General features: G+C 47.6%; 1 protein-coding gene across 1 annotated transcript in view; it reads right to left on the bottom strand.

The window, feature by feature from the left end:
• Positions 1-13298, bottom strand: part of EIF2S3 (eukaryotic translation initiation factor 2 subunit gamma) — a 438788-nt gene that overhangs the window by 351872 nt on the left and 73618 nt on the right. The window contains exons 3-6 of the mRNA XM_086936140.1: positions 11303-11430; positions 11084-11205; positions 6777-6871; positions 6224-6382 (exon numbers count right to left, since the gene is read on the bottom strand). Coding sequence (XP_086792266.1) covers positions 6224-6382; positions 6777-6871; positions 11084-11205; positions 11303-11430 — 504 coding nt within the window. The remainder of the gene's footprint in view (positions 1-6223; positions 6383-6776; positions 6872-11083; positions 11206-11302; positions 11431-13298) is intronic.

Raw genomic sequence — 13298 nt, 5'->3', positions numbered from 1 at the left:
CTTACGAGCCAAGAAGCTCGTTCAACACTTCTAGACGCCGGCATGCATTTCATCTACCTTTTCTATACACGTATAAGTACATCTAACGCCGGGGCTTTAAGTCGGACCAAAAAAAACTGTGGGTCTCACAAAGGGACGTGGCCGATGTAAGTAGGGCGTGGCTTAAAACATGCAAGCTTAAAATCTGTGCTCAGCATATTGTGCCGCCCGACTGGTATTTTGCTGCTCTTGCCATTACATCCAGGTATATCACACAAATAACATTACACCTACAGAAAAACAGTAATATTTGTTTTGCCTATGGTTGTTAGTTGCATAAGATAAATAGGCAACAACTTTATAATAAAATATTGGAAATGCTTCAGCGATGAAATTGTGAGACTGTGAAATAACTAACGGTCTCTTTGAAGTTACATTGAAAGGTAGTGAAGGGTGGTACTGCAGCAGAGTTAAGATTTTCCTCAATCAATCAATTTAAACTTTATTTCGGTCTTTTAGACCATAAAAGCACATGTTAAAAAACATTTCCATTATACATTTTGTCGAACAGTTGAGTTTAGCACATGATGAGGGATTTAGACAACTACATGATCCTTTTTAAATACACAATTTAAGGAAGCTAAGTAGCTACATAAATACAATAAAAAGTTTTTTTTACTAAAGTTAAAAGTAGGCAAAGTAAAACCTATTAAAATTCTCCGGTCGCCATCCTTACAATTAACATCCAAGTTATTTGATATCTCCACCGGGTATTAAAAAGAGAAAACTTCATCACTGGGTTGTCACAATTTAAGTGTAAGTGCAAGATAAGGTATTTACTAAACAGTTGCATACTATACTATTACAATTTCAGACCATTTTTATTAACTCTTATGGTATTCACATCAAATAGAAATCTGCTTACACCAAAAACCAATTGTGTGGCGTCTGTCCTCAATATAAGCTCAGCCTCTCTGCAATGTCTAATGTTCAAATTGTTGCAGAGAGGTTTGATCCATTTTTTCCTCGGGATGCCGTATAGTAGGCAAAAAAATAATAATTAAGATTTTCCTTTCACCCCAGGGTGAAGACAAAAATGGAGAGTTCATAGGGACCAGTCTCAGGACCTGCTTTTTGGAACTGCTGGTGCTGAGCACTGACAGGACCCGGCCCAGTTAAAGCCCTGTCGAACGCCCTTCAACGAAGCACCCCGGGCGCTCAAGAATGTACTTAAGTCGGAGCGTTCAGGTTATCTTCCGGAGCTACGAGGCGCTATATTCACAAGAAATCTGGAGGAGGCTCTCAACAATGCAAAACGCGCCTTAGGCCTCTTAAGAGTAATAGAGAGCGCTATATCTAGAACAATAACCACAATGCGATACAAAACAGACACACACTTTATGCGACACCGACAATGCACACACAGACATGGAAACGAGCATTATGGAACGCTGTTAATGCACGCGCACCCAGCATTTTGACAACTTGACAGTATACACATATCACGACAAGAATAGTCAGTCCTTCCCCCACCCCTCTCCATCTCCATCTCCGTCTCTGCCCACCCCCCAGCAAACAGGTTGAGCTTGATTTGCATCTGAAGGGGCCACCGATACTTAAGGGTTCTAGCACCTGGTTTACTGTATCGGACATTTACCCATAACAAGAGAGGAACAAACAAAGCAGAGACAGGAGGAAGAGAAAGAGAGAAAACCCGTCAAAGACGGGGAAAGTAGGACCAACAAGAGAGACAACATGGCAGGGAGGGCCTTCGTGGATTAAAGAGGCCGGGTTCAGACTATGCAGTTTAGTATTCAGCGCATCGACATTTAGACCAGAAACAATACATTCAATACACAAGACCATAAGACTTCTCTAGTCCAACAGCCTGTAAGACCCATGCTCTGCACAAGGCTTTTTTTTAAAACGCCTGCGGGTATGTTCGAACAGTAGTGGCCTGTGCGTTAACTTAACGTATTTAACTCTTTCGAAATTAACCAATGTTAGTAATTAATAGCTCCAAGCGGTATTACCAATGAAACAAGACAGAGGGAAGGCAGAGAAGGGGAGGAGGGAGGAGAAATGAGACACGGCATGCAGGGGAGGGGGCCGAGCGGCGATGAGTTAAAATACAACGCCCAGCAAAATTGCTGCCTACCCCCTTGACTCCATGCTGCAATAAGTCGAAACAATGGGGACATTGGGAGCTGGAAAGGCTTTGTTGCTGGCTGTGAGAACAGTTTGGAGGCAATTGGCGTACTACTCAGGTTGCTAATATACACCAGATAATCAGACTTGATATTTTCATAAAGTAATTCTACAGCCTTCGAAAATGAATAAACAGCACACACCAGAAATGTTTTTTTTTTTTTTAAATGTATACAGGTATGAAATTGCTATAGAATCACTCGGGATATACAGAGATGTATGTGATGTCAGTTTCTTCATCCGATTAGCTTTCCTTAATGAACTTTCCAGACCTAAATAGCAGCAAAGGGAAGAAAATGCAACAAGATGGAGGGAAGGCAGAGAAGGGGAGGGGGGAGGAGAAATGCGACACGGCAGGCAGGGGAGGGGGCCGAGCGGGGAGAGCTGCGATGAGGATGTGAAGCAGCAGGGGGCCTTTGAAGTGAAGCTAAGCTTCACTTTAAAGGTGTGGGAGGAGTGCTGCTACGGCCTGGGGGAAGCTGGCTGGGGAAGGGGAGGAGAAATGCAAGTTTATGGCCCAAAAGCGCGTGCCTGTGCCCACGTGAACTCGATGAAAACCGCACGAAAAAACCTGTGGTTTCACGAGTATTTTGAGCACTTGAATTCTCGCCATTTCCCATTCTTTCGGAATGGAAAAGGCGAGACCTAAAAAGTGGGTGTGACAATACAAAAGGAAGCATTTCCTTATAGGTATTTATCCGTACCCTCCTTACAGGACTCAGCATCAAGTCATTCCATGTGTCCTCAAATTGCCCGTGTTTCTTGAACGTTGCAGCCTCATCGTCCTTGATCTCTAAGAACTCCTACAGTGGCTCCAAGGTAGAGAGGGCCTTGAGGTCTGCCTGGTCGTCCTCTACAGATCCTGAATGTCTTGATGGGATGCAAAACTTCCTTAGGAATTTGTCACACTCCTTCCTCATCTGGAAATGGGCTGCCATTTTGGCACTGAAACTCTTTTTTGTGCTCAGCCTCCAGCGTCCTTTGACTGGCATGGAGTAGGGGTGGGGGTGTCTTCCTTTCAGCATCAGCGGCTGCCTTGCCTTCATGCATTTACTGTCTTCCTTTGCTTCATCTTGAGTATCTGCTTCCGTCGAGGATTCGTTGAAGGCCGCCCATCGGTGTACCTGGGTCAGGACCCATGTGGTTCCTTATGGTTGTGCTTCAGGCGTCAGGCGTTTTAACGCTGAGACTACTTTCAAGGACTTGGAGACCTGGTGGTTGACTGGTTTGCCAGTTTTGTGGCGTATTGTCCTCAACTTTGTCATTGTCTCTGATGGGGTTTCTTCTGTTTTCTGTACTTTTTCATACAAAACTCAATGGAAAAAAACGTTGATTTAAAATAAAAAAATAAAAGAATTTACATCTTCGCCCAGCTTCCAGACTCAATGCTCAATGGTGGAAAAGACAACATGAAGATGGTGATCCGCCCCTTCTATAAAAAATAGTTATGAAGAAAAGCAAAGAAACTAAAGAAAAGTTTGTAAATTTCGCAAAATTGAGAATCAGAAGCACTATCAGCAATCAATGCTATTGTTTATGCTTTTAGTGTCTCTAACCAAGCACTGGCAAAGCCAATACTTCGCCTATATAAGAGATGGGCTTTGTAAATGTGTTTGAGCTTTTAGCCATGGTGTACACCAGAGTGGCTGCTGTTGGGGGAGGCCGAGGGTGGAGTCCGGCGGGGAGGCCGAGGATGGAGTCTGGCGGGGAGGCCGGAGGGGGGGGGGGGAGGGAGTCTGGCGGGGAGGCCAAGGGGGGAGTCCGGCGGGGAGGCCAAGGGGGGAGTCCGGCGGGGAGGCCAAGGGGGGAGTCCGGCGGGGAGGCCAGGGGGGGAGTCCGGCGGGGAGGCCAGGGGGGGGGGGGGGGGGGGGGGGGGGGAGTCCGGCGGGGAGGCCAGGGGGGGGGGGGGGAGTCCGGCGGGGAGGCCAAGGGGGGGAGTCCGGCGGGGAGGCCAAAGGGGGGGAGTCCGGCGGGGAGGCCAAGGGGGGGAGTCCGGCGGGGAGGAGTCCGGCGGGGAGGCCAAGGGGGGGGGAGTCCGGCGGGGAGGCCAAGGGGGGAGTCCGGCGGGGAGGCCAAGGGGGGAGTCCGGCGGGGAGGCCAAGGGGGGAGTCCGGCGGGGAGGCCAAGGGGGGAGTCCGGCGGGGAGGCCAAGGGGGGAGCCCGGCGGGGAGGCCAAGGGGGGAGTCCGGCGGGGAGGCCAAGGGGGGAGTCCGGTGGGGAGGCCAAGGGTGGAGTCCGGCGGGGAGGCCAAGGGTGGAGTCCGGCGGGGAGGCCTAGGGTGGAGTAAAGTAGAACGGCGCAGAGTAAAGTAGCGCAGTGGCGTGACGCAGAGTGTAAGTATTCATGATGTGGCAGTGTACTACCATTAGACAACACATTTTCATTTGATATCGCGTTTTAATGATATTCTGTGTAAATGGCATCCCTTAATGATTTGTTTTGGTCTTAATAAAATATTTGTTTTCACCACACTTCATAATTACAATATAATGTGCTTCTTTTTTCCTTCAACCTTTCTGATATATTCTGAAATATTTGTAGTTCTATACAGACATTTACATTTCATGTGCTAGAAAAAAAGCCTTTCCTTTCACACCGCCAGATGGTCAGATAAATCCTCTCACTTTGAAATTAGAGAAAGAGAATTAAACACCAAGCTCCTCCGAAAACAAAGCATGACATTGTGTTTGAACGCACAGTAAATGTGACAAGATAACAAAATGTAAAGGCCTGTTTACATAAAGGAAGTACTAGTGGAAGAATTCAGTAAACTAGCTATGCTTCACAGGAGAGCCAAATAAATTTGACAGCCTAAAACAAATAAAGCTGGCAAATACAAAGCAAGGATTGTGAGTTACATACCACAAGCCAATGGTAAGCATAGTAGGAATGCATTCCCATGGAATATTTCAGAATGTCCCTAAAGTCTTTGCAAGCCAGTGGGCCTCAACCTAAAAGGATAGTTTCTTACTAAATAAAATATCATTGAAATATAAGGTTACAACCCAGTATAATCAGCAATGGAACGAATACTAATCAATGAAATGGCAAATAAATATAGGTGGATGCCCAGTTCTAGCTATGTTACACCAGTCTCCAACGTAAAGTGGAGACAAAAAATATTGAATCAATAAACACATACATTGCTAGAAAAAGTGTCTTTTACAGTCTTGGTGAAGAACAAATTGTCCACAGTGAATCAAGATGAACACTTGTTCTGGGGGTTTCTACATAAATAGCCATCCGCCATGATCTCCTGAGCCTCAAATGTATCACGACTTGTAACTACAAAGTAGGCATTATGGATTTGGACACTGTGACTACCATTACAAGGATTGTGAGCTGGAGTACTACTAGCTATTTCAATAAAACAGTTTGCCACAGATTTCTGTCACAGAGCTCATATAAGGCCAAAGCGAGTATATTTGACCAAGAGAAGTGAACACAGTGATTGGGTTTTACTTCTGATTCTTTTCTTCCTCAAATGGATCCTTTACAGAAACATCCCACCTCATTCCAAGCATCAGAAATACACCTGGCTTGTTTTTATTATATGCCTTGGATATTAAATCACATTATCTTTAAGATAAATCCACATATCTGGGGAAAGAGAATAGGATGAACATTGTACTCTTCTTCTACGTTTTGGTACACATTCCTTATAATATTAGAAGTGGTTTCACATGCTATAATGTCAATATATCAGTCATCGATGAAACTTGCTAGTGGATTCACTTTTTTCACTGGTTTTACTTTTGACATCAGCTCTGAAATATTTCCCTAAGATCAATCTGAACAAGGATCTGGAAATATTATGGGTTTTGGTCCGTTTGTAGGGTGGTCTACACAAGCTTTTTTTTTTTGTTTTTCACTATCATACCATTTCGCACGTTTTAGTCACAGGAACTTCGGCAAGCTAGCACCAAATGCAATCAATTATTAATCAACAGCTTTCCGCCAGACAGAATCTCAATAACTAATACTGGTTACAGTAAACAAAAGTTAGAGCTGTACAAGAGATAGCTACATATCTTACCTTGGACAAATGCCAGGATCTGTTCATACTGTTCCTTTGCCTGACTTTCCTTGACAAGATCAATTTTGTTTTGTAGGATTAAAATGTGTTTCAATTTCATGATTTCTATGGCAGCTAGATGTTCAGAAGTCTGGGGCTGCGGACAGGACTCATTTCCAGCTAAAAGAGATACATTCAAACAAAATAAAATTAAAGAAGGACATGCATCTTTTTAATCTCATGTAACAAAATCAAAGTTTTTTTTTAAGGCTACAGTTTTGCTACAAATTCACAATACAGCCTCTATGGTCAATAGGCAGCACACAAGAGCCCTTAGTGCAATTCCATTATGAGAGATTTACCTAAATCACTGCTTAGCTTAAGTTGTTTGGCTCCTCCTCCAAAAGACTTTGAGGCTACTCTAGTAAACAACTCACCCAATACCTTGAAACATTGGCAACAATGAAGTTACCAAATGGCAAAAATTGGCACAGACAACCACAGTGATCTGGGCCTAAAGATTTATGTGACAAAGAAACGAGCACACAAGCAAAACAAAACATATTAAATGTACCTATAAGCAAAAGAGCTGCATCCATGACTGCTGCACCGTTCAACATGGTAGCCATCAAAATGTCGTGGCCTGGGCAATCTACAAAGGAGACATGACTGGAAAAGGGAGAAAAACATTACGGAACTATGATTTAGCAGCCAATCCTCAAATGAGGGTATAAACAATTGAGAGCAATTTGTGGGAATACTAATTCTTCAATAATGTTCTCATCACATGCTAGCACAGTCTCTCACTCCCAGCCTCAGCTTACTCTGCATACTACTGCTGTTCCCCTTTCCAACCTACTTTAACTAGGTCTAGTCAATCTCACTTTCTCGACCCTCCTTCCCTTTCAAGTTTATTCTGCTGCCCATAGTGTCTGTGCCCGTCTCCATCTTTATATGCACCCCTTATCTATCTTGCAGTTTCTCAATGCCTGTCTTAATCTATCCCTGTATAATTACTTTCTCTCTGCGCCTGTGTTTTTCTCTTTCCACACCCATGTTTCCTTTCTCTGTGCCTGTCGCCCTCTCTGTGTCGGCCCTCTCTCTCTCTCTGTGTGTGTGTGGGCCCTCTCTCTCTCGCTCTCTCTCTGTGTGTCGGCCCTCTCTCTCTCTCTCTCTGTGTGTCTGCGTTTGTCTGCCCTCTCTCTCTCTCTCTCTCTCCCTATGTCGGCCCTCTCTCTCTCTCTCTGTGTGTGTCTGCGTTTGTCTGCCCTCTCTCTCTCTCTGTGTGTCGGCCCTCTCTCTCTCTGTGTGTCGGCCCTCTCTCTCTCTCTCTCTGTGTCGGCCCTCTCTCTCTCTATGTGTGTGTGTGTCGGCCCTCTCTCTCTCTCTCTCTGTGTGTCGGCCCTCTCTCTCTCTCAGTGTGTGTGTCGGCCCTCTCTCTCTCTCCCTATGTCGGGGGGGGGGGGGGGGTGTGGTGTGTGTGTGTGTGTGTGTGTGTGTGTGTGTGTGTGTGTGTGTGTGTGTGTGTGTGTGTGTGTGTGTGTGTGTGTGTGTGTGGGCCCTCTCTCTCTCTGTGTCGGCCCTCTCTCTCTCTCTCTCTGTGTGTCGGCGCTCTCTCTCTCTCTCTCTCTCTCTCTCTCTCTCTCTCTCTCTCTCTCTCTCTCTCTCTCTCTCTCTGTCTGTGTGTGTGTCGGCCCTCTTTCTCTCTCTCTCTCTCTCTCTCTCTCTCTCTCTCTCTCTCTGTGTGTTTGTCGGCCCTCTCGCTCTCTCTTGCTCTCTCCGTCGCCCTCCCTCTCTCCGTCGCCCTCCCTCTCTCCGTCGCCCTTCCCTCTCTCTCTGCCTCGTGACTGACTGGTCTCCTGTTCACAGCACAGGGACACAACGTTGAATAAGTCTGCTGGGGCAAGTTGTAGCCCAAAGTCTTCAAGCCACTACCACTGCCGGCATGCAGCACCTTGGAAAAAAATCCAATGCACAAAGTTGCACCAGAGTTCGCTGAGCCCGTGAGTGCTATTGGGAGATTTGCTGCGACCCTCAGAATGCAAGTTATCCACCCAGGAAGGATTTGCCTGTAATGCAAACGGGTGACTGGTAGTCCAGTGGTGACTAGACTTCAGACAGACCGGAGGGGACTTCGTGGGACATCGACCTTGCAACCAGGATCTCTCACCATCTTCATTGACTAAGGACAACCTGTAGGAAGACCGCAATTGACCGCGGTGCATCCACAGCACCCTTAGAGCATCTTCAGCATCCTTCTTCCCCAGCATCAGTACTAATCCATAGGAGTCCATTGCTATCACCTCTCGCTCTGCCTGCCTCCTTGGGGCCACCTGCCCCTCTGCCTCCGTGGGACCACCTGTCCCTCTGCCTTCCTGCGACCACCTGTCCCTCCGCCCCCGTGCGACCACCCGTCCCTCCGCCCCCGTGCGACCACCCGTCCCTCCGCCCCCCGTGCGACCACCCGTCCCTCCGCCCCCCCGTGCGACCACCCGTCCCTCCGCGACCACCCGTCCCTCCGCCCCGTGAGACCACCCGTCCCTCCGCCCCCGTGCGACCACCCGTCCCTCTGCCCCGTGCGACCACCCGTCCCTCTGCCCCCGTGCGACCACCCGTCCCTCTGCCCCCGTGCGACCACCCGTCCCTCCGCCCCCGGGCGACCACCCGTCCCTCCGCCCCCGTGCGACCACCCGTCCCTCCGCCCCCGTGCGACCACCCGTCCCTCCGCCCCCGTGCGACCACCCGTCCCTCGGCCCCCGTGCGACCACCCGTCCCTCCGCCTCCGTGCGACCACCCGTCCCTCCGCCTCCGTGCGACCACCCGTCCCTCCGCCTCCGTGCGACCACCCGTCCCTCCGCCTCCGTGCGACCACCAGTCCCTCCCCCTCCGTGCGACCACCAGTCCCTTTCCCTCCGTGCGACCACCCGTCACTCTCCCTCCGTGCGACCACCCGTCACTCTCCCTCCGTGCGACCACCCGTCACTCTCCCTCCGTGCGACCACCCGTCACTCTCCCTCCGTGCGACCACCCGTCACTCTCCCTCCGTGCGACCACCCGTCACTCTCCCTCCGTGCGACCACCCGTCACTCTCCCTCCGTGCGACCACCCGTCACTCTCCCTCCGTGCGACCACCCGTCACTCTCCCTCCGTGCGACCACCCGTCACTCTCCCTCCGTGCGACCACCCGTCACTCTCCCTCCGTGCGACCACCCGTCACTCTCCCTCCGTGCGACCACCCGTCACTCTCCCTCCGTGCGACCACCCGTCACTCTCCCTCCGTGCGACCACCCGTCACTCTCCCTCCGTGCGACCACCCGTCACTCTACTCCCGTGCGACCACCCGTCACTCTACTCCCGTGCGACCACCCGTCACTCTACTCCCACGCGACCACCTGTCACTCTACTCCCGTGCGACCACCTGTCACTCTACTCCTGTGCGACCACCTGGCACTCTACTCCCATGCGACCACTTCTTTCTCCTTCCATATGCTCGACTCTCCCGCTTTGATCCCACTTCACTTTCTCCCCTTCCTTGAACCCCTCTAATCTCTTGCTGCCTCTGTATCTGCCTTTCTTTACGTGCCACTGCCTCAACCTCCTGCAAATCTGTGAGCTCTCCTGCTTTAATCTGCATGCCCGCCTCTGGCTTCCTCCAAGCACTCCCTCGGCCTCCATCTGCACCAGTCTCCTTTTCTGCATCAATACACCCATTTATCACCATCTCTGTGCCATTTCTTGTCTTTGTGATCTTACACATTTTCTCTACCTGTCTGTGCGCCCCCTGGCTGGTTTCCCTCTGAGCGCCTGTGCCCATCTGGGTGTATGTGCCTTAGCCAATCTGTGTCCGAGGACCCTCGTCATCCTTATTTCTTGCTCTGAGCGCCTAGCTGCATCTACCTAGCTCTCTGTGTCTACCTCACCCATCAGCTGGTCTGGCTTTTTGTGTCAATGTCTGTATCTGAGCTCATAGCTGTGTCCCCTCGTTTGTGACTAAGCTGGTCTCTTACCCTCAAATGCATCTGCCTCCACCTGCAGGTACCACTCTCTGCAGCTGTGCCTCTTCTCCGTTATTCTAGGTTTATTTCACTATTTCCATTTCGCTCAGACTATCCATCTCACATTCTGTCCATCCAGACTGGCCATTGTGTCATTCTGGCATTTACCTTGTAAGCTACATGCCAAGAGGGAGTTTTCATAGCAGGATGGACTGCGACGACCAAACAGTGTGCTTATGATTCTATTCTAGTTACAGACCTCTGAAGGGCATCTAGTTCGAACATTTTCCCAGGGTAAATTTTGGTTTCCAGCCCTGCATCTGTCACCGCCAAAAAATCAGCTACTTTCTTTCAGTCTGAAATCTTCTCTCCGGCTCTAAACACAGTTTCCCTCTCACTTCCATGTGGATCTTCCATTCCCTCTAATCCAGCCTCTCGCTCAACATATAGAATGATCTTATCCTGCCCACCCTCTCTGGCTTTATAGCAGTCTATATGCCCAACTTCAATTTCAACGCATATTATTTGTAACTTGCACATCCCCATTCATTTTAGCACATCTTTTTAGGGCAACACAGTTCCTTGCTTCATTTACTACTCCCGCATCCAATCTAGCTTCATTCATCCCTTTCGGCCTTCACTACAGGCCCATCTCTCCCCTCTCCCGGCTAAGATTTTCCCACCTGTTTCCACCTCGATTCCTATCTTCCATTGGCCTGCAAGCAAAAAATGCCTTCCCTGTCAAACCTCAACATATTTTCACTCAAACCTAATCCAGTATTATTGCCTCTCTAGCACCATGCATCTGCCACTTGGTCTTTCTACATCAGTCTGTTATCCTCTAGCCTTGCCCTCTCCTTCGATCAGTATCATTCAGACCAATTACCGGATGAGCTTGAAATTTCCCTTGGTACCAGGAATATCTGTTGGAAACTCATCTGGAGTGCTGCTTCCACATGACCTGTAGCACTCTGGCCGAGAACAACTGGGGTCGTCAAGTTTGTAAATCTGAAAATAGAATGGGGTGTAGAGAAATTATTCAATCATGACTCAATTTTAAAGGGCAATCTAGCACAAACAGCTTATGACAGAATTTTGAAATCACCTTAGCATTGGCATAACCTAGCTTGATCGTGATATTCCTTTCCAGTTCATTTTTAAACCGCACAGTATGAACTCCAGAAATTGCTTTCACTACTGTTGATTTTCCATGTGCCACGTGGCCAATAGTACCTTAAAAAAAAAAGAATACAAATTACTGAAACGGAATCAACACCTTTGTGTGCCTACTGCAATTGAAAACACAATTAAAATATCCTTTACCCAGGGTCATACTGCTCATTTCACTGAAACATCAAATTACCAAAAAATGGAAATCTCAAATACTCATGGAAGCACTGGCCTCTTAATTTGAAGAGTGTGCCATTTACCAGATTTTAATGCTAAACAATCTACTTTTTAAGGGCAACTCTCGGAGGCCAGACATTGTATACCCCAAAATGTGGGCTGCATGTTCTGCACTCCATCAGAGTATTGGGTAGATGCTGAGGTGGAGACCCCAACTCCACCAAGTGGACCTACCCCCAAATAAATGGCATTAGTACAACACGGTAATGTTCACTACGGGAAGATCAGGTAAGCGCTCGCAACATATAATAGTTGTCCATGGGCCTTTTACAAGACAGATTAATTATTAACAGTTTGAAAAGTGGCTCACAGATAAGATGGTCCATTATGGTCCATTATGAAGACCAAGCACAGTAAGGCTTAACAGACATAGCAGTGGTCCCCGGAGAAGGGAAATATGCAAACAATAAATATAGACTCAGTCGTTACTATATTAAGTGGACATGTCCAGCCGGACGGGGGTTTGATATTCACTTGTTAGGAAATGAAAACAAAAATCACAAAACAAGACAAAGTGGGACACAAGCTTGTGCAGAAGAATACCGCTATTGAGCCACTGCTTACTCTATGGGACCGGCGACCGTGCCGTTTGAGGACGTTATTACAACTCCACTCAAGTGATATCGGAAAGTTACTTTTAACGGGAATAGCCACTGCTCACCCAACTGCGCCGAAGTAATTCCCTTCTGTACCAATTAAGAACAGGACTTATCCCCTACGAAGCCATCTTGTACGTACCTCTGGCGTCTCCACATCCTAGCTACCAACTTCGCCTTCCACGGCAAATGAGGCTCGAAATTATTAGGCATACATTCTATGTCCTGATGATGATCCGCGTATTCTTTTGCTGGATCGAAACGCCGTCGACACTTTAAAACACCTTATACACCACAAACTTTTGTTTACTAAACTGTAAAGGTGTATTATGCGATTTGTTCTTTTTGTCACTGCTTATTCCTTATGTACAACAAAGCTTTGCCTGAGCCCCCTGTCTGTCCTTCCTCCCCCTTGTTTTGTATTCTATTGGTTAAGTAGGGCACAGGCTTGTGTCCCACTTTATGTATTGTTTTGTGATTTTTTTCATTTCCTAACAAGTAAATATCAGACCTCTGTCCGGCTGGACATGTCCACTTAATATAGTAACAACTGAGTCTATAGTCATTGTTTGTATATTTCCCTTCTCCGGGGACCACTGTTGTTTAAAAGAATTAACTCCCAAGGTCCCTGGTCGACTTCTTTGGGTTCCCTTGTTGCTTTAAAATATATTTAACAGACATAGCAGCACAAAACTCTCCAAAGTGTATGATAAAGACAAGCACCCCCCAGGAAAATTAAGTAAACTACTAGGTACATTCACAAAGACAAATCTCTCTTTACATTTGAAACATATTAATAAATACACTTCTCTATTTAAACAAAGCGTGCGTACAAGCAAAGTTCTAAACCATCAAGTAGGAAATGCGCCTTTTCTGTGAGCTCATCCTGGATTTTTTACCTGTTGCTAGACCCTATTTTTTTGCTTTCTTTAGAACCCTGAGCACTTTACACCTGCTACCCCGTAGTAAAGTAGCTGTGCTTCCCCTTTAAACAGGATTGAACTGGCATTCTCCCAAGTGGCATATTTAATTTGCCTATGAGCCCCTAGGATATGGTACAACATGTACTCAAGGGAGTGAAAGATAAATGCCACAAGT

The sequence above is a fragment of the Lissotriton vulgaris genome, chromosome 8 (assembly GCF_964263255.1).
Source record: "Lissotriton vulgaris chromosome 8, aLisVul1.2, whole genome shotgun sequence".
NCBI lineage: Eukaryota > Metazoa > Chordata > Amphibia > Caudata > Salamandridae > Lissotriton > Lissotriton vulgaris.
The sequence above is the reverse complement of the archived record's forward strand: the minus strand, read 5'-3'. Positions and strand labels throughout refer to the sequence as shown.